The sequence below is a fragment of the Opisthocomus hoazin genome, chromosome 2, assembly GCF_030867145.1.
Source record: "Opisthocomus hoazin isolate bOpiHoa1 chromosome 2, bOpiHoa1.hap1, whole genome shotgun sequence".
In the NCBI taxonomy this organism is placed as follows: domain Eukaryota; kingdom Metazoa; phylum Chordata; class Aves; order Opisthocomiformes; family Opisthocomidae; genus Opisthocomus; species Opisthocomus hoazin.
In genome coordinates, this window is record NC_134415.1 from 76,767,673 (window position 1) to 76,792,735 (window position 25,063).

General features: G+C 40.7%; 1 protein-coding gene and 1 long non-coding RNA gene across 8 annotated transcripts in view; one reads left to right on the forward strand and one right to left on the reverse strand.

The window, feature by feature from the left end:
- The window catches only part of HS3ST5 (heparan sulfate-glucosamine 3-sulfotransferase 5), a 213,899-nt gene that overhangs the window by 183,369 nt on the left and 5,467 nt on the right, over positions 1–25,063 (forward strand). For all 6 annotated transcript variants that reach the window (XM_075414187.1, XM_075414188.1, XM_075414185.1 and 3 more), the window contains one exon: positions 23,529–23,667. In XM_075414187.1, the coding sequence (XP_075270302.1) occupies positions 23,561–23,667 (107 nt within the window). In that variant the 5' untranslated portion in view covers positions 23,529–23,560. The remainder of the gene's footprint in view (positions 1–23,528; positions 23,668–25,063) is intronic.
- LOC142360578 (uncharacterized) overlaps positions 13,438–25,063 on the reverse strand; it is a 68,954-nt gene continuing 57,328 nt past the window's right edge. For both annotated transcript variants that reach the window (XR_012763186.1, XR_012763187.1), the window contains exons 3-4: positions 17,015–17,126; positions 13,438–13,723 (exon numbers count right to left, since the gene is read on the reverse strand). This is a non-coding gene — a long non-coding RNA (uncharacterized LOC142360578). The remainder of the gene's footprint in view (positions 13,724–17,014; positions 17,127–25,063) is intronic.

The window sequence follows — 25,063 nt, forward strand, 5'->3', positions numbered from 1 at the left end:
TCCAGCAAACTGAATTTGGCATTCTATTACAGGCTGTAACTGAGTTATAAATGGATGCCTGGTTATTTGTGCTGATGAACTGAAAGTAGTAGAAGAAGAGATGTACACATGGCTCCCTTTTTATTTTTCGTCATCCAAGACAGGTTTTTGATCCTTTTCTTTTCTTTTTTTTTAAAAAAAAACTTTTTGTTGCCAGACAGAATGAAAACCATAACTGTAGTAATGTTTTTTTTTAAAAAGAAGCAGCATGAGGATAATGACATCTTCTGTATAAACTGGATGTAATTTGTCACAAATATGGAAAGTAAGGTTGTTCGTGCATTCTGCCTGGTCTGTCAGGCAGGTTGCTTTCAATTTTGAGTTATAACCATTCAGACTTACTATTACTAAAATTCAGGCAGAGGGAGACAGAAGAAGAGATCCAATTACTCCACTGTAATGTTCTGTACATAATGTGCAGAGGTATTCACTCAGTGGAATTCTACAGTAAAAGAAATTAACAAGAAATATGAAAGGCAAAACACTTATGAATTAGATGCATTTTATAAATCTGTTTTTAAAAAGTATGAATAGCAATGATCTGACATTAACACTTTCCAAACATTTTACTTGTCTCATAACAATGTTGTTTGCGTAAATGATTTTATTTTGTCAACATCACAATTTCCAGAGGTGTCTCACACTTTTCTGGGCAGAACTGAATATAATATGAGCAATTTCAGCCAACTTTGGAAACAGCTCTTTCTTCTGTACGTCTTAAGAACTAAACAGGAGAAGGGCTGTAGGTTACACCCACTTAGATGCTCAGGCATGTAGAAGACAGGTACTGCCAAGCAGAGGATTTAACTACTGTCTCCTGGACTCCTCAATCCCTGGTGCGGCGCTCCACCTGGGAACTGCACAGGAAGCCAGGGGAACTAACCAGGAGTGAAATGAAGAGGAAGAAAGCATCTGCCCCTGCCCAGACAGACATCTTCTTTCTCTTGATACTCTTGGCTGCAAACTGCCCTACAGCTAGGTGCCAAAGCCATCTTTCCGTATTCAATGAAGCAGACACCATGATATTTCACATTTGTCCTTGATATTTCTTTCATCCGTTGATTTGTTCAGTCACTCGCTGCAAATAGAGGCTTGTGATTAATTATTTGTTCTGGTGTAGGGACTTGAATCTTGATAACCCAGCTGAGTGACCTAGCTGTTGGCAATACTTCATATTGTAAGTTTTAACACCAGGCTTAGACATGTTCTGAAAGCACCTCTGTGATCCAGCACAGCTAGAAAAATGGGTGGAGAGTTGCCTTGGTTGAGAATTCAGCTTTAGGCACTCAGGATCTTTGGTTTCTGCTAGGCCTCTTACCTGGGGTGCCATCACTTCTCTTTCAGCCTGCCCAAAAAAAGGTGCTGATACAGTTCTGGCATCTCTTCCACCCCACAGGAAGAGAAGCCAAGCTAACTCCAGTACAGCATAAAAGCAACACAGTTGTAGCTGAGTCCTGAGCTTTCTGAGACAGTTTGACTTCTGGTGTACCCAGCGAGGCAGTGATCTGACCAGATGATGACGTGGCAGACACTCCATACCAGGAGCTGCCCAAATGCAGACACAAGCTGTAGCCAAGGGGGGGAAGACTTTTTTTTCTGGAACTGCTCTTCCTGCACCTAACCAGTCGCCTGGAATGCAAGGGCTCTCACGCTTTGCCAGCCAGGGCAGAGGGAAGGACTCAGTTACGCGTTTCATTCGCAGCAGTCGCTAGTTGAAATAACAAGTAGTCTTTGAAGCAAAAAGCAGAAAACAGGTCTTTTTCGCAGCTGAGTGCCCTAATTGCTGCCCTATGGTTATGCTCTGTCCTGCTTTCTGGCCCAAGGAATCCTTAATTATTTAATGTAAAATAAAACAGATTTCTCAGAAGCAGCACAGAGTGCTCTGCCCATCTCTCTGTCTCTGACTATTAGCGTATGCATGTGCATACATAAAGACACCACTCCATAAATGGAGAGGCTGCAATTCTCTTGGGGGGTGAGATACGTGAGTTTGAATCCTCTTAGGCTGGAGGGCAAGGGAGGATTAATTTTGTTTTGTTCAGTCTTATATTAGAAGAGAGTTTTAATGGGGGGCTTGAAGGAGGATAGTAGAGTGACCTTGGGAATGTTGTATGCCTGGCAGTATTTAGTTGAATGCTAAACTGTTGAAGGGGAGAGAGGATGATAAGCAGGGGGAAAGAGGCAAATCAATTGATCTCAAAACTGTATTGGTTAAATTAATCATTTAAATGATCTGATCTGGGTGCTTTACAAGATGCACACTTTTATGTGTAAGTCACTTGTGGTTTTACAGATGAAATGCTTTGAAGTCAGTATAATGATATGTCCCATTTCTCAGCACAGGACACAGAGGGTAGACATGATAATAGCTTATCTGTTTTTATTTTAAAAGTAATATATTTGAAATATGCTTCAAGATGGAAAAAAAAGAAATACTAATATGGATGAAATAGCAGCTGTTCAAGAGCTCCACTTTCTCTGAGAAATCTTTACGAAAAACAACATAAACAATGGTGATGTTTAACGTTTTCTTTGCTTGTTCAGACATTACATTCAGAAGTGAATTCGGAGTGCAAAAGAAGAGGCTGTGCCTGAGTTTCAGAAAATAACACGTTATGTGACTCACATTATAGAGAAAAGACAGGGGGGAGAAAAGTTACTCATTTTGCTCTCCTCTAACCCAAGCCTTTAACCTTCTTTTAATACTCGTCTTGCTTCAAGCAACATGCTTCTGTCCACTTGAATCCAGTGCAGAGTCCTTAGTCTCTCACCCCTGGAAGAGGGAAGAGCCTGTCTGGGTCCCATTGCTTTGGGGGTGTGACGGAGTGGCGAGAGGGAAAGCAGAGGTTTGTGTTTTGTTTAGATGAAAAGGAGACACACAGGGGGAAGGAAATACTGTGTGAATAGGAATACAGGTTATGCATTCCAAAGCCTTTTGGAAATCCAGGCCTCCTCCCTTTTCCCTCTAACTACCCCATGAAATTATTCTGGCTTTGATCCCATCTCTCTCTCTCTCCCCCTTTGTTCAGTGACACAAAAATATGTGACCCATGCCCTGAAAGGTATCAATTCCCATTTCCTTTTCTGCTTAACTTGGATGAGAAGGAGGAACCATTTGAAAAGCAATGGTTATGAAATGGACTTTTAATGCGAGCTCAGTACTTTTTTGTGCCAAAAGGATTTAACCTGCCTGATTACTTAGAAACAAAAGCAAACACAAATAGACTGGGAACACAGTTAAAATGTGATTTCTAATTTATTGTAGTGGTTAGGAGCATATTTTAACTCAATTTGCCATGCTCTCCCATGATTACTGTAGGCTTGTCAACGAGAAAAACTCTTCTCAGCAAAATATCTGGATTCTTGCCCTTAAATAAAACAGTATTGTTTATGCCTTCTAATCAAGGATATTGTTTACAGGGCAGATAACTGTTAAGTCTTTCCATTATTGACTACATGATTTATTTCCTTTTGCAACTGCATTTAGATGTGCTAAAACCTCTCTTGACTGTTTACAATCTTCTCAGTACCTTGCTGCAGTATGTGAATGAAGCACAGTCATATCAAAACAGCTGAGTGTAGAGCAGAGTCCAAGCAACTGGTCACCTGCGTCAAATGGCTCTGGCAGTCTTTTTACTGTTTGCTTTCTGCTCTGTAGCAGAGCATGTAAATACACTCAGGAAATGGTGTATTATTGGACACGGGTATAAAGACTTCATCAGCTTAATGGAACAATTAACTCAACCATTCTGCTGCTCTTGATCTGCAGAATTTTGCTTTAAGATTAGAGTGATAAGGTGAAGATTAACACCTCTGGGTCAGTGGGGCTGATGAGACATGATTTATTAATCCTCAAAGAAAACCTTAATTGGACACTGGAGCACTCTTTCCTTCATTGTTAAACACTGCCAGTTCCCCGGATAATTAGGGTAGATGGTGAGTATGATAGAGACTTATTGTAATTAGATGCACCAAAACTGAAGTAATGATTTTTTCCCCTGGGAACACCATGTGTTATTTTCTCCAAATAAATCAGTGCCGATGTTTGTGAACAACTGAAAAAGATCCCCTACAAAAAGTCATTGATTACCCAAACATAACTTATAGAAGGGAGCTGGAGAACAGGATTCATAAGAATCCTTTGATTTAGAGGAGCTGTCTTAAATCCTGGCCTTCAGAGCACAGAGAATTTACTCTGCGAGCAGATTAATGAGCAAGTTGATTTACTCTTTCTTTTTTTACCTATCATTACTCATTCTTTCATCAGGTTCTTTCCATTAAGCACTGATTTATAGGAAGAAGCACTCCTCTAAGGAGTTTGGTAGATTTTGAAACCAAATCTTGGAAATACTTCCTTTTTCAAAGAAATGTCTTTTTGCAGGCAATATAATTAATGGGTTGATTATAATGCAACATGCAGCAAGATGGGAGAAAAGTCCGTAGGCATACAATTCTAGCTACTGTACCCCAGGCTCAAGAAATGGAGCCGTGGGACTTGAGGATTCATTAAGACACTTGGTGTAGTGCAGTCCTGATGAAATAAGTTAATGTTCTCATTAGGAGGTTGGAGCAATCACTTGGAAAAAGCCTCCTTTGCTACATTTGTTTACTGTGTCACAGGAAGCATGTCCTTAGTCAGCTGGGATAATCATTGTCAGCGTTTTACACAGTTACAAAGCAAACTAATAAACCAGATTGTCGAATTATGTCAGTCATGCCTAAACAACAACAAGCAAATTGCTGTATGCAGATGGGAAATTTGTAAAAAAGCCTAGATATTCAGGACAGTGTGAGCAGTGCACATTGCAAGACTGTGATTTAAGACTAATATCCAAGGGAACGTGACTTTCCACCATGTGGCTCTGAAGCCAGATTGCTGTCTCTATTAAATTGTCTGGTGAGACTTCTGACATTTTGACCGAGGAGAACTTGTATCATTAAGCATTACGTCCTGCTTCTCCTACCCCATCACTGTACTCACCACATTATCACACTGGTATATTAGTTGTCTTCTTGCTGCCTCTGCTGGAGTCCTCAGGATTTATTGCAACTTCACACCCAGGCTGGCTTCCCAAGGCTCTAGCCAGAGGAGAGATGAGAATCAAGAAGTAGTGTCAGAATTTTTTCTGCTAAAGACAGAGGAAAATTATATATATATTCCTACCCAACCCTGTTGGGGATTGGAGTAGACTTTTAGACCAGCGAACCTGATGTCAGCTTTCTGAGTGACAAATACTTTTGGCACTTGTCGTCTTTGCACCAGACGCCACTCCAGGGGGAGAAGGGACCTGTTTGTGCTGGTAGTTGCTGAGTGCTTGTGTGATTTCACCCCTGTCCACGCTGATACATAAGGGACAAAAGAATGAAGAGCATAAAAAGTGCTATAAAGCTTCCAGAATACTTAAATAGACTGAAGTCGAGATTGCACAAGGAAGTAAGATAAAAAGTAAGACATTAATCTGCAGAAAAAACAAAAGCTCTATTAAATTAATCAATAGGTCTTTTACAGTGGCAAATATAATTTAGTTAAGGAAACATAGACAGTGCAAGAAGAATATAATGAGTTTTCCACCTGTCCTGAAAGTAAGGATTGAGACAAGCAGTTACTGACTGATAGGTATGTTTTTCGGAGAGGAGAAGCATGCTCTGGAGGGTGGGTCTCAGAGCTGTGCTGAAGTTGCAGAACCCCCTGCACCATACTATCCTGTGGGAACACGGACTCCAACTCATAGCAGAGAGATATCACCTCATCAGGAATGATGGAACATAAGACACACCAAAGCCAGTTTCTGTCTTTCCTCATATGTAGAAAGAAATAGCAAGGAATATACATTAGTTTCCCAGCAACTTTAACTGTCCTTTGGGAACATGACAAAATAATAGGAAAAAAATGTATGTTGTAAACAGGGCAACTCTCTAGCAGGCAATGGGAAGATCTCTCTGTTATTGCAGGTACCAGCAAGTAAGTTCCAAAGGGTTTGATGCTTGTTTTACCCAAGACGTAAACTGGATTGTTCAGTCTTAACGAAGTGTAGATTTGCATTTTACTATGAAGAATATAGTGTGTCTTTATCCAAAGTTTTTATACTCTGATACTGAAACTCCATCATTTTGATGGTCATTCCTTACTGATGAATGACTCATTTAATGCTGCATTGTTTTTCCAAGGATTCGCTCCCAGAGCTAGATTTTCTTGCATCACTGTTGCATGTCCTATTGCATTGATTTCCACTGATCCGTGATCATTATTATTTGGGACTCCTTCGTTCATCCTGCATTACATGGAGTGCTTGCTCCATATTGTGGTTTTTCTTTACTAACGTAACTTTGAAATACAGTCATGCGCTACCCAGAGCCCAGGAATCTGGGGACTCAGACTTTTGCAATAGTTCTCCCCTGTAGCATCACAAGACTTAACTCCAATATTATTAGTTACACTATTGCAACTTGCCAAGAGTTTAAGTGCCACAGTCTGAGTAGAGGTGCAGTGCGGACTGTCCCTCCTGCTAATTCTGAATGTTCATGGCCAAATGCAGCCACCTGCTATTCAACAACAGTTTCCTGAACCGTTGGCAAGAGGAGAGCAAGAAGCACTAAATTAAACTATTAGTGTAACATACAGAAGGGGTAGGGGTGAACAAACTGTATCATGTCCCGTCTGACTGGAGTACCGATGTTATTAACTTAAAACTGAACCAGCCATCTGGGCTCTTTAGCATCCATACATGTTATGCTGGAGTCTGATCCTCAGAAAGGGGGAACCAGGGAAAATTTAATCTGCCATGCTGAAGAAAGGCGATGATATTTCCTTTTCTCAGTGTGAAGCAGCCTTTGCTGAGCAGGAATTTAGGAGGCTCATGGGGTCTGTATGTGCTAGCAGGCACAGAGGTTCATTTTAACTTCATCTGGCCCTTTGGGAGACAGTAAACACATAGAGCATCTTTCTTTCCACACAGCTTCATAATAAACTTCCAGAAGAGCACGAGTTTGACAAATCTCACTGTACAATTCTAATTAAAATAGATCTTCCTCTAAAAAAATCGATTCTGTTAAAAAAAAACACCTTTGCAGTTCTGTTTCGATCTCCATCTCACTAGAAAGACAAGTATCAGTAAGCTGTTGGATCTTGTGAAAAAAACATACACAACCTGACTGATTGATTTTAAAACGCAATCAATTATAAATCACACTTGACTTTTGTGGTTGGACCTTAATTTGATTTGGAATGGGTTTGTGTCCTTGCCTACTATTAATTAGCAATAACAACAGTGTTGTTCTTCTATGGGAATTTCAAACAGAACTGCCTTCCTGCTAGGCAGGTGGTTGGTACAGCTCAAAGCACCCTCGGTCACAACAGAGGTCTCAGCTCCATTACTTCTGTTAGCTGGCAAGGGAAGGCTTGGGTGGAAAAAATGGTAACCCTGAACAGAGGAAGAAGTTTTCAGTGAAGCAAGTTTATCTTTTCCAAACTGCAACCTGAGAGACAGCTACAGGCCAGCAGAGCTGCGGCATTCTCACAGCATTGCCGCCATCAAGGCTTGGGTGCTGGGGCTCTGCAGGGAAATGTATCGGAATGCAGCAAGGTAGCCGCTAGAGCCTGCTCTAGAATTCCAAGTATTAACTGGTGTCAAACAATCTGATCCACATTTTTATCTAAAGCATTAGGCCAGGCCTTCCTTGGCCAAAAGCAAACTCAATTGCATTATCTTCTGTTTGTTCAAGGGATAAGCCTAGCAGATGTTCTTGTTGTGCAAGGTTTATATCTGCAATAACAAGGGAAGCTCCATGCGTGGGGACTGGCCCCTTCAGTGACCTCGGAAGGAGCGGGATGCACAGCCCTGTGCAGAGCGGTCTCTCACTGATAGCAGATGATTGGGTGGATGGCTTAATTTTCTTTTTTTTACCTTTGCACTTACCTTTACACTGCAGACTAAATACTGGTCTGCAGAAGTGCTTTCCATTAATACTCAGCTGACAGACTTAATTTCAAAGCAAGTATCTGTTATTTTCATAGGTGGAAAGGAGCTGTTATTATTCTGAGATAAAAGAGATTTTTTTTTCCCTTTTTCTTACTTGTACATCAAGGGGTACAAATAAGTTCATAGTTCTACAGCTGGTTTCTCCAGTGTACCCTGGTAGAGCTATGAGGATTTAGGACAAGGAGTGTGAATGTACATGGAGTACTGTTTTCTTTTTAATCAGCCCTGTTCTTCACACAGCAGTGTGAATAAGACCTGAAGCTGGACACTGTGAAAACTGATGTCGAATGGCATCTTTGGGGGTAAGCTAGGCAGAATAATGCATAGTGCCAGTTTTCATGTAGTACTAGCCTAAGGATCCGCACAGAGATCCACAAGCTGCCTATACAAACAGCACAGGGAGCCCCTAGGGATCTCAAGGTGCCCTCTCACTGGGTCTTGCTAGGCTGAGCTTGGGAGCAGGGGACACCAGCTGCATGACTTGTCCCTGGTGGCCTGGGAGTGGGGGCAGATTGGGCAGAAGCCCGACACCTTCTCCGTGGGAGAGGCTTCCTACCAACGAGCAACTGGGGGGAAGCAGAGAGTAGTGGGGAGCTGTTACCCCACAGCAGGGAGTCACTGTTTGCCGAGGACACATGTACTTGATACAAACTTTGCGCCTGGAGTCCCAGCAGGACCACGGGAATTGTTCCTTTGACATGGGGTAGTTTGAGAAACCTACTATTGCTGAGGCTATTTGGTCATATTTTCTGCAGGTAGATTTAGCTGGAGAGGGCACTGAACCAGCTCCTTTCAGAGACAAAATAAATATACCTGCAAATACAAAGGGCAAGGGCGGAAACATGTGTTGCAATGGAAAGCAAGGTTCTTTGCCTGTATTAAACTTCAACTCCGTGATTCCTTTTTACCTATTACATACCTGTGTTTTACTAAACAGAATTTAGCAACTTTCTTAGCTCGTCTAATACAACATAAAGACATCTTTACAACTGCATAGTCTGTTAGGCAACTGTTAAATAGACAGCATCAGGACCATTAACTTGGAGGTAAGAGGTATCCTATCTCATACCCTGCTCTCCAGAAGTCTGATTCTGTTGATAATGACAATGTGGTCACTGACATCATCCCACCTGCTTGGATTCTTATTTTTGATCAGTCCCACAGAACTACTAAATACATTAAATTTAATCAAACACAAAACATTTAGTGCTCTTGGAGTAAAAGTGCCTGCCATTCTCAAGAACTGCTCAAGGAAGTAATACAGGACATCAGTATATTAACACACACAAGAATCACAATTATTTCTAGAGAAAAATATGATGGTTAGTTGGCAACAAGAATGTTCACAGAGTCATGAGAGGAGCATCTTCAAAGACTAAAGGATTAAAGTGAACCTGCAGATAGGACAGAGTGCTACATGAAAGAAATCAGTCAATTATCCCATAGCTGGTACTAGAAAAATAGTCTTAGGTAATACTGTAATATTTTTTCCTTATTCTAGGCTGTGATCTTGCATTTGCAGAAAACGGGGCCTGTTGCAGAGATGCCAGGAGGCGAATCATTCTGCTGAGTGGCTGTCAGCATGGGGGAAGAAGTGCGGTGCTGCCGCCCGTCCTCCACCCAGACAGGGGCCGCAGGTGGGGACGTGCCATGGCTCTGCAGCACAGGCAGCGCCATCACAGTCTCACAGCCAGCTGGTCAGCACCGTTACCACTTCACGCCTGTGGATTTTTAAGCAGATATCACCAGGTCTTCTTTGCATAAGGGGAACTACTGTTGGACAGAAATAGTCACAAGCACTCTCCCACCAGACCTTCTCCTTCTTTCTCCTCTTTTGCAAGAGGGCTTCAGCCGAGGAGCCCTGGGAAGGGTCAGGAAACTGATGTGCCACATGGGTGCGAGGGGAAATTCTTTTGGACCAGTGTAATTGAGTCTGCTCTCATACCAAACAGTGAGGACAAAGTTTTCCTACAGGCTCAGCTATGATCTGGCTCCAGTCCATTAGCACATGGTTTAAGGTGTTAAGCTACCTATATATATTTTTAAATTGAAATCTGCCTGGTAGTCTGCTACCTGGTAATTGCATCAGCAGAGCAATGATGGTGAGGGATGGCAGGAAGGGACGTTAATATGTTACGGGAGTAAACCAGGAGGAAATCAATCATAATAAACATTTGCTTTAAGAATATATTGTATGTTCTGGCATGGAAAAAAGACTAGCATCTCCTTTACACTCTGTAAGGTGAAGTAATTGAGAAGCTGTTCCATTCAGATGCTATTCCAACTGGGAAGCTATGAGATGAACTGCCTCAAAAATTAACTTCAAGGAGACAGACTTAAAGTCTATCAAAGAGGATCGTTCTCTGAACTTAACCAACATAGCACGTAATTCACTAAGCTTTAATGGTGAATTTACGATATGGAAAAATTTATTTCCTATCCCATCTTCCCACCTAAAAAAGAAAAGAGAGAGAGAGAAAGGAAAATAGAAATATTTCTTACATAAACTTTCGTTACATCTTCTGGTGAAATGTCAGGATGAAAACAGTAATTAGGGTTCAGGGTCAAAATGAAATTCTGTTCACATCTCAGTCCCTCACACATCTTTCTGCAAAATGAGATCACTAAACAGAGGAAGAATTAACTGATTTCATTTAAGTTTAGAAATTGCAAATGCAAAATGGGTATCATTCTGCAGACATGGTGCCAGACTACAACGCAAACTAACGAAATAATGGTAGTCTTGATAAATAATTTATGCACCATATCAAAAGCTGAATGAGATAAATAAAGAGAGAGCCCATTTGAAAATTTGGATATTGCTCAAAGCTCTTCCTCAAGTGACTCCCAAGAGGATGAGCACAGACCACTAATAAACTCTGTGACCGTGTATAATTCATAAACTTTCCTTCATTTTTTGATTTTCAGTGCTTACAGTTTACAGTTAACAAAGGAACAAAGAGTAGAAAAATCCTGTTAGCAGTTGAGAGAACATAAGCCAGCTGATTCCTCCACTTAGTCTATTCATAAAGGGCATCTGTTTTTGTCCCAAACTGCACATATATTCACCATTAAACTTAGCATTCTGAAAACAAAAAGAAACCCCTTCTGCTCACTTCCTTATGCCTACTCTTTATATTTGTATTTTTATGACACTAATTACAATATGAGATTATAACACAACAAAAGCCATTTTGGGATTCTTGTTTTTAACAGTATTTTGTCACGGCTCCTGGTTAATGTTCAGACTGGATTTGTTCTGGATTCATTCAATGGCAGTAGAGCAAACTCAGAGCAAACCAGTGGATGCTATCTGAAGGCAGTGGGGTGTTTCTGAATGCACTACATAGCAAGAAATGTCCTTTCTCACGCAGCCACTTTGGAAAAATATTACTAAATTAAACAAATCTAAAAATTACATTCAGATAAGAATTGCCTTGAAATTATATTGATGATTGTGGTAACAAGCCTGTGAAGTCATATTCTGAAAAGACATGGTGGGCAAGAGGGTTATTTTTAACTCTTTGCACACCAGAAATTTGTTGCTTGATTTCAGGCACAGCACATTTCAGTTGCACAACCAGACTTTTGTAATCTAGTGTGGATCTGAGTAGCTTGATGGTTTGCCCTTTAAGGATGCAAAATCAAATATATCAAGCTGTTAAGACTTCTCTTTTCTCTAGGACACCTTGGAGTTCTAATTTTCATTTTTGCAGTCTATCTAGAAACAGGGGACAGTATCCTGTGGCTTTCAGAGGGAAACCCCCTGCTTCCTACCTCGAGTACACAAGCAGAGCACAGCACACTTCTCAGCTGCATGACAAGTTTCAAGCTGCTGAAAGGCTGCGATGGCACCCGCAGCCTCTGCTGCCTCGTGTCACAGCAAGCAGCGACTGGCTTGGGCGATCACAGCAGAAGCCAGTGGAGCACCAGGGAAGGAATCTCCAAACAGCTTCTCACAGTCACCAAAGACACAAAGAAAACACACAGTGCTCTCAGGGCACCTTTGCAGATCTGTTGTCCTGGGTGGGTAGGCGGGAAGGTAGGTGATTCCTATCAGCAGGCTACAGAAGCAGCTGCAAGGCAGCTGCACAGGCTGTCATGAGGCTGACGAAGGGGATCCATTCCCTCAGTTCCTCCCTGGCTGTCCTGCCTGCCTCTGAGAGCCTGTTGAGTGTTATTCAAATATTGTTTATTTCATTAATTTCCTCCTGCCATCAACTGATGAATAAATTATTCATAAGTAAATTTATAAATTATTCTACCAGTTCTATTGATGATTGAATAATATTGACCAAATAAATTATTCATTCATCTTTTCCCCCACCAAATGACAAATAAATTATTTGTGAGTATTCTTTTTTTCATTCTTAGATCAACTCTTCCATCTATTGAGACATTTATAAGATGTCATTCACTCTGATAGCTACGCAATTTGTAAGCAGGACCTTTTAGGACCTATATCTTCACAGACAAACAGAACTAGTTTAACTTTATTGTATACTTATGTGACAGTTGCTTTAAATATAAGGTCCTTTAGAAAATGAGGAGGTGTTTTGGGATATTTCAAAGTATACTAAACAAAACGCTGGGATATTCTGGAGTTAATTCTTACCCAAACAATATATTCTGAATTGTGCAGACTATTTTACAATTTCCTGTATTTGTACAAAATGGTCAGTGTTGAGGCTGCAGCCAGCCCTTGTTCCCAAAAGGTATTAGGAGATAGGTTCTGTAAATGAGCATCAGGAGCAAAGCCAAACCAGACAGATAATTTGACTGATGGCCCCTACAAACGTGAACTGCATAGGCCAGAGGTTATTTCAAGTTCCTGGATAAATTACATGAGCTTTACATCTAGCTAGATCCATTGCTTCTCTCTCTTCTGTCACTGATTCACCACTAACTATGTGGCAGACAAGTGACAGCCTCTTCTAGTGGCATCATTTCTAGCACATTTTACCATGCAGAGAAAATGTGTCTATATCCAAAAATATGGGCAGTCCATGTGGTGACTGTCATTATGATGGGTCAGGGGGAAAAAAATATTAATAAATTAATACATATCTAGGAAAAGGTTACTCAGTCATAAGCACTCATAGAGAGTTAGATTAAGTCCACCAAGTCAATCAAGTTGCACTAACATGAAATCAGTATAAGGACAAGGACCGTGAATAGTGCACTGAAAAGTATTCTCTAAAGAGTTGCTCAAAAAGAGACAGAGAAAGAAGGCCTCTCATGCCAGCAGAGGAGCAGCCCTTCTGTAATTTTTCAGGTGTGACTGCCAGTGAGGATCAGAAGCACGTACCTCTCTGCTGGCATCTTTCTTGCCTCAGAGACCCATCAGTAAAGCACGTACAAAGAGGTTTCAGCTTACTTTTCATGTTTTTATTTTTTTAATTTAAAACAACGGAGCAGGCATATTTGCGAAGCTGCATCCATGTAAGAGAGTGAGTACAGCCCCAAGACAGCAGTTACTGCTCCAGCTCACGGTGCCCAGCGGAAGGAAGATGAGCGGGCTGTGCGAGGGAAGCAGCACTGCTCAGCAAGCCCAGAGCTCATCTGTGGGCAACTCTCCAGCACCGCGCAGCTCTGTGGCACCTGGCTGCTCCAGACGTGAGCTGTGTCTCTGTTTCCTCTTGTTTTTCCACGCAGATGGGGGCTGTGAGCTGTCACTCGGGCCAGTATAGCGGTGTAGTATTGGCCTTTAAAACACAAGCACAGCAGAAAATCACAGCTCTTGTATTTTCAGAGAAAACTGTTAATAGGTCTCCCTCCTTCATGCAGGCACTGTAACAAGTTCCTGGTTAAACCGGCATTGATATTTTCACTTAGCTTTCCACATTAAAATAGGAAGCACTACTTAGGGAAGTGTTGTGGTCAGGACTTACAGGGGAAGCACCTAGACTCTGCAATCCAAAAAATAGCTGAGTGGTCTTTGGGGTAAAGTTTTTAAACTCCCTTTCTCCCTGTTCCCCAAGTAGAAACCCCATGGAATACCCAGACACAGAAATGTACAGAAAGGTATGACAGAGAAAGTGGGCAGGTAACAAAAGAGTGCCTAGCCAGATGTGGTGTTGTCAGAGAGACGGACTGGAAGAATACTCTTTGCAGCGCTGTTCAGAATGGATGTGAATGGAGTACAGCCACATTGGTCAAGGCCAGAGAAAAGACCACTGCAGTAGTTAGGACATAATGGTGAAGTGAACCCACGGGAAAATTTTAGATACATAGGTATGTAACAGACTGTATATTTGGGACATTTATACAGAAAGAAACTATGAAATTTAGCCTGCAGATGAGGTTTCAGACAGTAGTCTGAGCTGAATATATCTCAGATTAAGGATCTGAGTAAACGACAGGGAGGCACTGATCCAGAACAAATGTGCGTCCTCCATGTTAGACAGTGTGATGTCTATTCATCAGTAATGAGGCTGTCCAGAATATGAGTCTGGACAAGAGAAAAGAGATGAGTCAGTGTACTATCGGGCAGGTGGGCAAGAGAGAGCTTCGTGTACCACAGGACTCTGGGGAAGCTAAGGCTGCAGAAGAGGCAGATCAGAGAGTCACAGAAGCTGAAAGAGAACACGACCACAAGAAGACATCATCACATTTAGTTGTCTTGCAGTATTTTGAAATATCATCTCACTGCACCTGGTCATTTGCATCAATAATAGGAAAAAGGACTTTTATCCCTGCTGCTTACTCCAGTTTAGCAGTCAGAACAAGACACAGCTGTGCAGGCGGTAGGTATCACTGCAGCACACCCAGCATGGGAGTTGGCAGCAGTGTAGCTAGGCCAATGTATCTGGCCTGAGGAGGTCTAAGATTGGGCTGCAAAAAGATGTTAAACCTCACCCAAATTATTTTTTCATAATATGTCCATATATGCACAGAGGGGTGGCTGGGTGGGTGTTTCTAACTGGGGAGTAAAAGCCATGAGCAAAAATCTACTTAGGTGTTTTTTACTGTAAATGCAGCGTACCAGCAAAACGCATTTGCAGCTTGGTTACGTTTTTGCTGTTAGTTTTCCCATCGATGCTTTTGACTCCTAGTAATATTTTGCATTTAAGTCAGTTTTTCTGCTTTTCTAAATGAAAGTCACAGAAAACAGAGCTGTAAGGAGCTGCACAAAGCCATCTAGATTTTGCCACCATAATAGCTAAGAGGAGAATTAAATTGTCTGCCAGTTTTAATTAGTTAAAGAACCTTCAAACAATCTTTCATACGTCTTGTTTCAGGTATGAAATTATTTGGGAAAGGACAACTTTTTCCACCAAAAAATAAAAGGAACAATAATCTGCAAACATGGCTTGAAGTAGTGGAAAAGAGCATTTAAAAATTACAAGTATGTGAAAAGATGTAATTTTATTTCACACTGAGTCATATGAAGCAATACCTCCCTGCCTTCATATCCAACTCAGTCCAGTGAAACTTTTTATGAGAGATATTGGACTCTAAATGAAGGACAGAAGAAGAAAGCTCTGGTTATCTACCTGCTTACCTTTCTCTCTGAGGACTCATAATCTTCTTCTTTAACTCTTTCCCAGAGATGAAAAACATACTGCTTACTCCTAATGTGACAGGGCTATTTGCCTCCCTTTATGATTTCTCTTTTGACTTTTGCAGTCATTCCTCCCCTCTGTTCCATTTCACTGCATTTTGCACCTCAACCTCCTTTATCCTTTTTGATTGCTGTTTTTGGTTGCAGCTGTTGTAATGCCAGCTGGAAGAAATGAGGCTTGTATTCTCTTTTGAAGACTGTGAAATTAGTATCTATTATAAACTTTCTACAGTCAGAATTGCCATTCCACAGGTTTTCTATCTTAGTGTCATCAGCTCCACCATTCCTGAGAAATTGAGCAGACAAGGAAGGCGATCATTTCCGAAAAAAAAGGAGGGAAGTAGCTGGGGAAACACCATCAATTCGGAGAAATCAGATTAATCTTGTGCTCTATGAAGAGCGGCACAGGGTAATATACTTAGGATGCTGGAAAGGAGACAGGCATCTGTATTATGGACTAATGAAGTCCTATTGAGATCTATGTGCTTGGAAGTGTTCCTAGACCACTGTAGCTATGCGTGGATCATGGCAACCTAGTCATCACTCAGCAGAACACGGCTGCCTGCCTTGCCGTCTCAGATGCAATAAGGCAGTTTTCCTAAGCAGATGTGTCTGAGACCTCAAGGGCATCAAAGCGTCTGAGATTCCTAACTACTCTGACAATCTGGAAGCAGATCTGCTTGGCACAGGGCACCGCAAAGGCAGTAGCAAGCTTTGGAGTTGTTTCTCTCTTCCCAACACCATCTTGCTCAATGTCTTTCAGTACGATGCAAAAAAAAGAAGGGGTCAGGCTGAGAAAGGAATGTGATAAAGAGCTGGCTATGGCCTTCTGTACTGTTGTCACTTGACACAGCAGCTACCTAGAGATAGTAAAACTATGGATAGATGAGTCTTGAGGGTGTCTGGAGTTAGATATCCTGTGGGCAGTGGACTAAATAAATAGACATTACCACTCTCTACAGGTTGGAGAGATCCTAGATATGTGGATGTACAACCCAAGCCAGCCACAATGGGTTTGGGATTATGACTCACAAGTGCTCCTTCAGCACTGATAGTGTGCTAACTTCTGTGAAATAAACATATGTTTTCTTATCTAGTATCCACACAGAGAAGCTGATTTTGTGGATGGTCTCCCAGAGTAAAGCAGTCTTTCTGGAGCAAGAGTCTTACCACTCCTTTACACAAAGAACTGGTTTCAAGGGCACCTTAAAGGCACTCCTAAATGTCAAAACTCTACAATAGCAGACAAAAAAAAGGTACTTTTAAGTTATTGTCACAGCTGTGGCATAAGATTATAGGAAATCTTTATGTTGGAGTTTATCTGCATCATTTTCTGTTTTCCATCAGCTTTGCTGACATTTTCTTCTCCACTCTTTCAGTCAATATGACTCACGAGGAGAAAAGGACGTGTTTAGTACACAGAGATATTTACCTGAATCTGTGAACTTGTTCCATGATGTGATCATATTTCCATCCATTCTTCCTTCACAACCTGAACTGAGCAAGTGTGCATTAATCTTATTTCATCCCATCTCACTCTTATGCTAGAAAGAAAAAATTTAAACACTGTAATTACTCATCAGAATTAAATTTCCTTTTGATATTGAAAATATGAATGATTAAGGAAAATTAAAAAAAAAAATCCGAATTCCATTTCTGCAGGCTCAGTACATTGCCATTCTCTCAGAAAAATGGTATTTTCAGAGCTTTCAGTTCCTGTTATCAATTTAACTTTACATGTCAAAAAGGGGAAGAATTTTGTTTGTTGCTAGGCTATTCAGTGCTATTAGGAATGAAAAATCCTCTCTCTAATGAAAAATCATGTTCTGCTTTATCATGATTATTCTAGCTGTTTAATACAGTCCACATGGTACAGCAGTACTGTTGCAATTAAACCATCGACGCAAAGTGTATTAGGGAAAAAGTACAGCACGACTGCATCTTTTCCTTGACACTAGCTTAGACATAGCACAAGGGGAAGGGGAGGACCTGAGGAGGCTAAAGAAAGAGCAGGAGCATGACCAGCCAGAGCATGAAGAAGATCCTGAGTTGATGAGCTGATGCACAAAATCTGAGGGATAAATTTCCTCCTTTCCCAAGCACCATGTGATTTCCTACCCCAGATAAAGTCATAGTGCTTGATATGTATGAACTTTACTCACAGTCACAAATGTAAGAAGCCGTAGTTAATATTCAAGGAACACAATACAAAATCAAGAGCAATGGAAATGTGCCAAGTGATCAGTTCCCTGGCTTGTTTTCTCAGTCACTGTGTTTAAATCCCGCATAAACTCAAAGATCTTTTCAGTGTATGAAGGCAAATATTTGTTGGTCAACAGATGACCCCTGCTGGCGTGCAAAATCAAAAAAATCTATGCCAACTAATTGATAAATTTGACTAAAAAAACACCTCCTATTTGTTAATTTTTCTGGCCTCCTTTGTGTATATTTGCCTGTGGTTTGTATTTCACTTTGATTAATCACATCACTCCGTCAAAACTGTATCTCTTCAGTCTGTTTACCAAAGGATTGTATGCTGCCTTTCTTTCTAACACTTCTTTCCATAATCAACCACATGCTATTCCTTTGTCAATAGCATCTTCTCACCTCTGCTCCACGTGTCCAAAAATTTTCCTCTGATCATTTCCAAACAAGTTCCTGGCGATCTTCTTGTCTCACTGTCTGTTTATTTGGAATAGGTGATTATAGCAGCAGCTTCTGTTTTCAGTGCTTCTGCACAATGTGCAATGTTATAAAATTCAGGCTTTTACCAGTATTACCATCATTATTGGTATGATTTTTTCTATTTTCTCCTACTTATTTGACTTTGGCCTAACTTGAACCTAAAACTAACTTTTACAGGAGTGCACCAAAAATTCACATTATTTGGCCAGCACATACAATATCTTCCTTTATCCATGGTTACTTAATCTTGTCAGGAACCGTCGATCTGTTTTTCAATTGGTATTATCATCACAGTTCTACATAGCTGTACTGTCTTCTCTTGGCAATTTACTCAATAACCCCAGTTGTCTCACCAGCAAGGATGGGAACATGGGGAATGGGGCTGGGTGAAGCATTCAGATCAATATGCTGATAAGGCTACTTTCTAGTGCTAAATGAAGCTTTTTATTTAACTTTACCCTGTCAATCTAACAAGTTAGATCAGGTAAGCATCTGAAATCACAAAACACTTTAAATTTTTTTTTCTATGTGATATTGCACACATTTTTATTTTTAGAAATTATACATTCCACATTGTGAATTGTATTGTTTGTGCATCGTGACTCTCTTGGATAGCCAGGAAGGGACTTTCACAGAATCATAGACTTTCCTCATATGCATATTTAACTACATTGTTAAAGATAGATATTTCTGACGTGAGCCCACTGGAGATGTGCAACAGTACACTGTTATCTCTTTTGGTGGGAGGTGTTCAGCATCCAGCTACTGGGAAATTTCTGCCTGCAGCTTTCGCAGCCCTCCTCCTACTGGTCGGTAGCTTGTGTGCCAGTTCAGCTGTCATCCCTAACAGAGAGCAAAATTATTTAAAAAACACCCTTATTTGCCTCAAATAGCTGCTAAGATCTTGTCAGCTTGGATTACATTTTATCTTGCCTTCCAGCTTCTTGTTAAGTTTAAAAGTATGTGTTCCTTACAGAAAACTTTGTGCAGCTTATAATATGCCCCAGAATTTTCATTTCTTCCTTTTCATTTCTTCTTTCCATTTCGTTTAAGTGTTGCCATTTAATGTTAGTCTCCAGCAACTTTTCCACCTTAGGGACCTTCACCTTAATCATATTCTGATTGTATTAACACCATGGCTTAAATAGAAGTGTTTCTTCATTTCTCTCCTCTGTCACTTAGAGCTGTCTCAGTACATCCATTGCAAGATGTAGCCTTATCTGAAGCTGAGAAATTATTTCCCTACAGTTTTTTGTCACAAAAAAACTAACATCTGAGGAAAGTATTATAGAGGTCACAAACTCTCTGGAATAAAACTCCTTCCATGTATTTTAAATTAAACGCTGAAAGTAATAACAAAAATGAAACAAGGAAATAGATAATGTTATATTTACATTTGTAGTGGGTGTTTAGTACTTTCCGTTCTGCGGAAAATTTTTCTGTACTCGGGTACATGCAAACACAGCAAATGGAACTGGTTTGGGTTCGGTTTTCCTTTGTTCAGTTTTTTGGCTGGTTTGGGCTGGTTTTTTTGGTGTTGAATCTATTTCAAACATTAGTATTGAGGTCACGAGACCTTGTGGAATCTATTTCAGGAAACAGCTTGTCATTATTTGATTTCGTTATGGCCTGATGACCTCCACAGCCTTAGTGAGGGTTGCAGGTAGGACTTAACTGGGGTCCAAGAGCCTATTTAGGGACAACATGTTGGACAGCACCTTAATTTCATGTACAGAGAGCTGCATATATATGTTTTCTGAGAGATGAAGTTCAGAAGCAATTGTCGTAACACTGAAGGGATACTTTTATTCAGAGAGAGCATCACTGAGGGATTTAAAACTGAAAACCTTTGAAAATTTGCTGTCATCATTATCATCATCATCATCATCTTCATCATGTCCTTCTCTTTCCTCTTTTTTAATTAAATAACTTAATTAAAAGAGTAATTAGCAGTAGCATATCAACACAGAGATATAGTATCTCTGCATTTTTCTGAATAATTAAGCTTCAGCTGTGGGTTTTCTGCCTTACTCAATGTCTAGAATTCCTCATTTATATGCCATTTTTATGCGTATTTTTCAATGCTAAGAAAAAGTATAGTACAAAAATGCAAGTTTATCATGTAGTTAAAGCACAAGATAGCAATTCAGACATTTCACACTGAATCCCACTGGTGCTACAGGTTTTCTCTGTGACCTTGAGCAAACTGCTTAATCTTTCTGTACCTCTGCTACTCATTTATTTTTTAAAGGATGATAATAATTCTTCTGTCTCTGTATTTACATTGCAAACTCCTTTTACTCTGTGTTTTATACAATTCTTGTTGCAATAAGGATCTTATCTGAGAATTGTTATTATAGGGTTGCTTTTATCTATGTAAAAAGTGATATATTCTGTATGATAGGTTATCCCATATGACAGGTTATCCTGAGCTACGACCTGGCTGTACAAGGAGTTACTATTATTATTAGCACACCAGAAATGTGTTAGAGACCCAGTCAGACTCAGAGCTTCAGCGTTGCATGGCTGTTTTATCAAGAGATGATGGGCTGGTCTTACACAGGCTTTCTCTACAGCAGTAAAATAAATGTGCTTGGGAATGACCAGTACAGATTGACCTGCATCCATACCATTAAACTCAGCCAGCACTAAGGCAGACTGCCTATTGGGAATGGTCCCTGGCTTGAAATAGCTCCCTAACTGTGACCTGGAGTCCCATGAGAGCTTTCTGGGCCAAAAACTTAGCAGTATGTGCAATAAAAAGAAATATTTGCAGGCTCTGTTTAACAGTGGCCAGTGAAACTTTGTACTCTCACTACCCATTCTGCTTCTGTATATAGTTATATGCATATAATAATCTATCCCAGTCTTGCTTGATGCAAATCTTAAGGCTGGAAAAGAAGAAAGCGATCTGCAAAAGGAGTTTTTCTAATAGTAAAACATAAGAGACTTGACAGCAAAAATTGTTCAAAGTAAGTCCAGTCAAAATTCAGGAAAAAAGCAGTTTCTGTTGAAACTACTCCATAATACATTAAACATTCCCTGGTTGATGGAGTGAGACTATGGATGAGCAGTTCAGGTGATTCAAGTTTATATTTATGTTTTTTGTATCAAGAGGATCAATTTGGTCATTAAAGCATTCATTTGGTAGGTAGACGATATAGCTTTACAGCCCCTGAGCCAGTGAGAGGATCTGAATTTAATTCTCCAGTATAGTTATAAGAAAGACCAGGACTGGTACAGAGTGAAGAACCACGTCATCTTTGGCTGTGTTCTGAAGGGAGAAGCTGACCTCTCTCCTCAGTTCTTGTAAGAAGGTATTAGGCATGCAGCTCTCAGTCTTCTAAACAGGTCTGCGGTCTTGAACATAAACTTCACGTCTAGGGAAGAGTCAGGCTAAAGACAGTTTGACTCAGCATTTCCTTCTACCTTACCTATGGACATTCTGGTTATTCTGGTTGAATCTTCTTGGCACAAGGTCAGATCTTTTGACTCCTGCCTGCCTCATATGTAAAGCATTTGAAGCAAAGATGATTTGTGGGCTTGATATGGTCTCTGGAGCACATCAGAAAAGGAAATCTATGTTTTGGTGTTGCTGAAATCTTGGGATATAGGCATGCTCAGTTCAAGGATGCCAGTTTGTGACTGTTGCGTTAAAAGGGGTAAAGGAGTCTGATAAGTGGCAAAAGGAAAGCCCTCCCGTTGAGGCACAAGGTTCAAAGCAGACCCCCTTGTGTTCTAAACTGTCCCAGAGAGGAGTCTAGGTACAGCTGGATCCACTCTAAGTCCCAGACTTAGTCAACTGTTTATGTCTAAAGGGTTAAGTATGTAGCCACTTACCAGATTCAACATTTGCCTGTGAGAGCCCTTCCAAGGATTTTCACTGAAACAGTTTCACAAAGTTGAAACAACAGGTAATTTACTCAAGCGACAGGTATCACAGATTTGGGATTGCCGTTGATAAATGCACTGTCTACAAAAGTTGAGCTCAAGGTAATAACTTCGCGCTTTAGTTAACAATGTATTCCTGGGGATACACCTAACCAAGTCAGAGGTGTGACTCTTACCAAAAAGGTGTTCCTTCTTGAGGGGGAAGAGAGGTTCAGCCCCTTCGACCCGTCCGTCACTTAAGGTTTTCGCTTGGCTCCTCCTCTGAAGAGAGTTTTCAAGTGCCAATTTTTACACTTTTGAAAATCTTTTTGTGAGATGGGACGAAGTCAATTATTATGTGTGGATTGGCTCTTGGCATGGAATGTTGTGTCATTAGAAGTGAGACTCAGCAGTTCAACACACTTTCAGAGCGGGCATCTTGGTATGTGCTCAGGGGGGCATCTGTTTTTTATCTGAAGCAACTTCTGGCTGTGCAGCCTCCACCAGGTCCCAGAGATCACTTGATTTACAGTGATGGGTTATCCCCCCGTACTTCTGTCTGATAAAATAAGTGCAAGTCCATTGCTCCCTTTGTTAACTCTTCAGCTCTTGACTCCCGAGTCCGAGCATGTCTTTGCTCTTGCATTGACAAGTCCAGCAAGGCCATCGACCCCTCAGTACCCCATCAGGTCTTGAGGTGACAGCCAAGGCTGATGTCAGGCAGATGAGGTGCTAAAAAGGTTCTCCACAGAGCAGCTCAAGCTGACTCCCAGCACAGGGAAAGCTGATAGGATACACTGGTGTCGAGAAATCATCGTTGTGCCCACCCCAGCTACATGCTTCTCAGATCTGTCACCATGGGCTTGCTGGCACAGATCAGGAAACACATTGTTTTAGATTTCTCTACAGCTTACGCTCTAATTACAATAAAGACACAGTAAACGTGCACCCTTACACTGTGTGCACAAGACCTGCGCGCCTAACTCCTGGTTACTGCTGCCTCACCTGGCAGCAGAGCATTTAAATCTCTGTTGAAATCTAGCCCAGGCTGATTCTGAAAGGCTTAAAGTCTAAACATATGTACCTAACAAGAGATCCTATTACAATACAAGCCCCTATGCAGTCAAGACCCACAGTGTGGCTATCAGACAGCCCTAGTAATGGTCAGTGTAGCTGAACTGTCACTTCCAGAATTATCACCCTACCCCAGATACATTGTCTGGTGTTACCATGTGGTACAGAAAAACAGCAGAAAACAAAAAAATTTTAACTACTTCTTTTGCAGTTTGAAAATATTTTGCAAGTGCGGCTTAATCACTTGCAACAACTGATTCAACATCACCCTGCATATTGCTTTCTGATGAGTGTTTTATGTGTTCTTGTCTCTGCAGACTGAAGAAGTCCTGAAGATTGATGGAGGGCCATGCTATTCAAACAGCAGGCGTTGCTGAGACAGAAGCTCTTTGTACTAGGCAGCCTTGCTATTGGAAGTCTCCTATATCTAGTTGCCAGAGTTGGGAGCTTGGATAGGTAAGTCATTAAGTAGCTGCTCTCCTAATTAAAAATGGGCTCAGATTGTCTTTTTTTTGCTTGAAGTGTCTGATTTCTTTCTTGTTCTTTTTTTATTTCTTTTTTTTTAGTGTCTACTCATGTATAGAAAGACAGAAAGACTGTCTATTCTAGTGCTACTTTTCATTGTTCTTTCCTCCACTTTGGAGAAGAGAGTAAGAAAATAGAGTCACAGGTCATCCCTGTCAATGTATTTCTGTCTGTCCATTTGTATTCCAAGCACATTGCCACTTGTTTTCAGAGAAGAAATAAAACAGTATCCAGCAAAAATGTCATTACAAGTAGCTCATTTTTGTCTGCATGCATCTGTGTGTTGACCTCTAGTTTCATCAAAACAGTTATGATGTATTTATATATCGTCTTTCTAAATTTATGAGCAAGCAATTAATGTGCCACAGTGGTAGTTAAAATTAACTATGAGCCTGCAGAGTAGCTCGTCAAATTTTGAATACTATTTCACTTGAAAGATTGCTTCAGGGTCTGAGAATTTTAACTATGTTAATTAGCCAGTATTTTCTGGAATTGAATGTGCTAAATAAGTGGGTTTTTCTGCAAGTGATTTCCTGGAGAACAGCAGAAAATCCAGCAGAGGAAATCAAAGAGTATTTGGCACTTCTGACCAGGCTGAGCTTTGACTGGTTATTGACAGTGCAACAGTAGCGCTACCTGCACTGACACTGCTATTTCTGTCACCTTCAAAATGCCCTGGGATTGTCCTAGTAGGTGCTACACAAAGACAGGATAAAAAAAGACTGTTTTGAAAGAATTAATGAAACACGACTTCAAGATTTCCAGAAGCTGGTAGACAGCTTGCCAGTGCTAATGCTTTAATCGTGGTCTTCTTTTAAATGATGGAAAATATCATTTGAACTCAAAATTCTGACACAATCCTGTGTGAATACGCAGTGCATGGAAAGTGAATTGAAAACAGAGCTACCTAGTGTCCATTGCTAGGTAATGTTGAGTTCCATCTGAGGTCACTGGGTGCCTTCTTCAGCTGCTTACATCCACTCCAGAAGAAAAGGGAGACCATGTACTCAGTTAGGACCAATTGCGTTGCAAATTAAGCCTTAGAATTTACATATTCTTTCCCCTGGTGGTCAAAGCTTCTCTGATACTTCAGAGATGAAAACTTCACTGAGACTAACGTGATACTGTAAATGGAGGCAGAATTCCTTACTGGTCCCTGTAAAAGTATATTTTATGCTCAGAGGCATGAAATCTAATTAACCTTATGCTATTATCTATGCTTGCACATCTACAGAATTTACTGATGGCTATAAAATTATCTCGCCACAGTATTTGACTCACTGACCTCCTGCGGCAGTGAATTCCAACAGTTTCATATATAATGTTG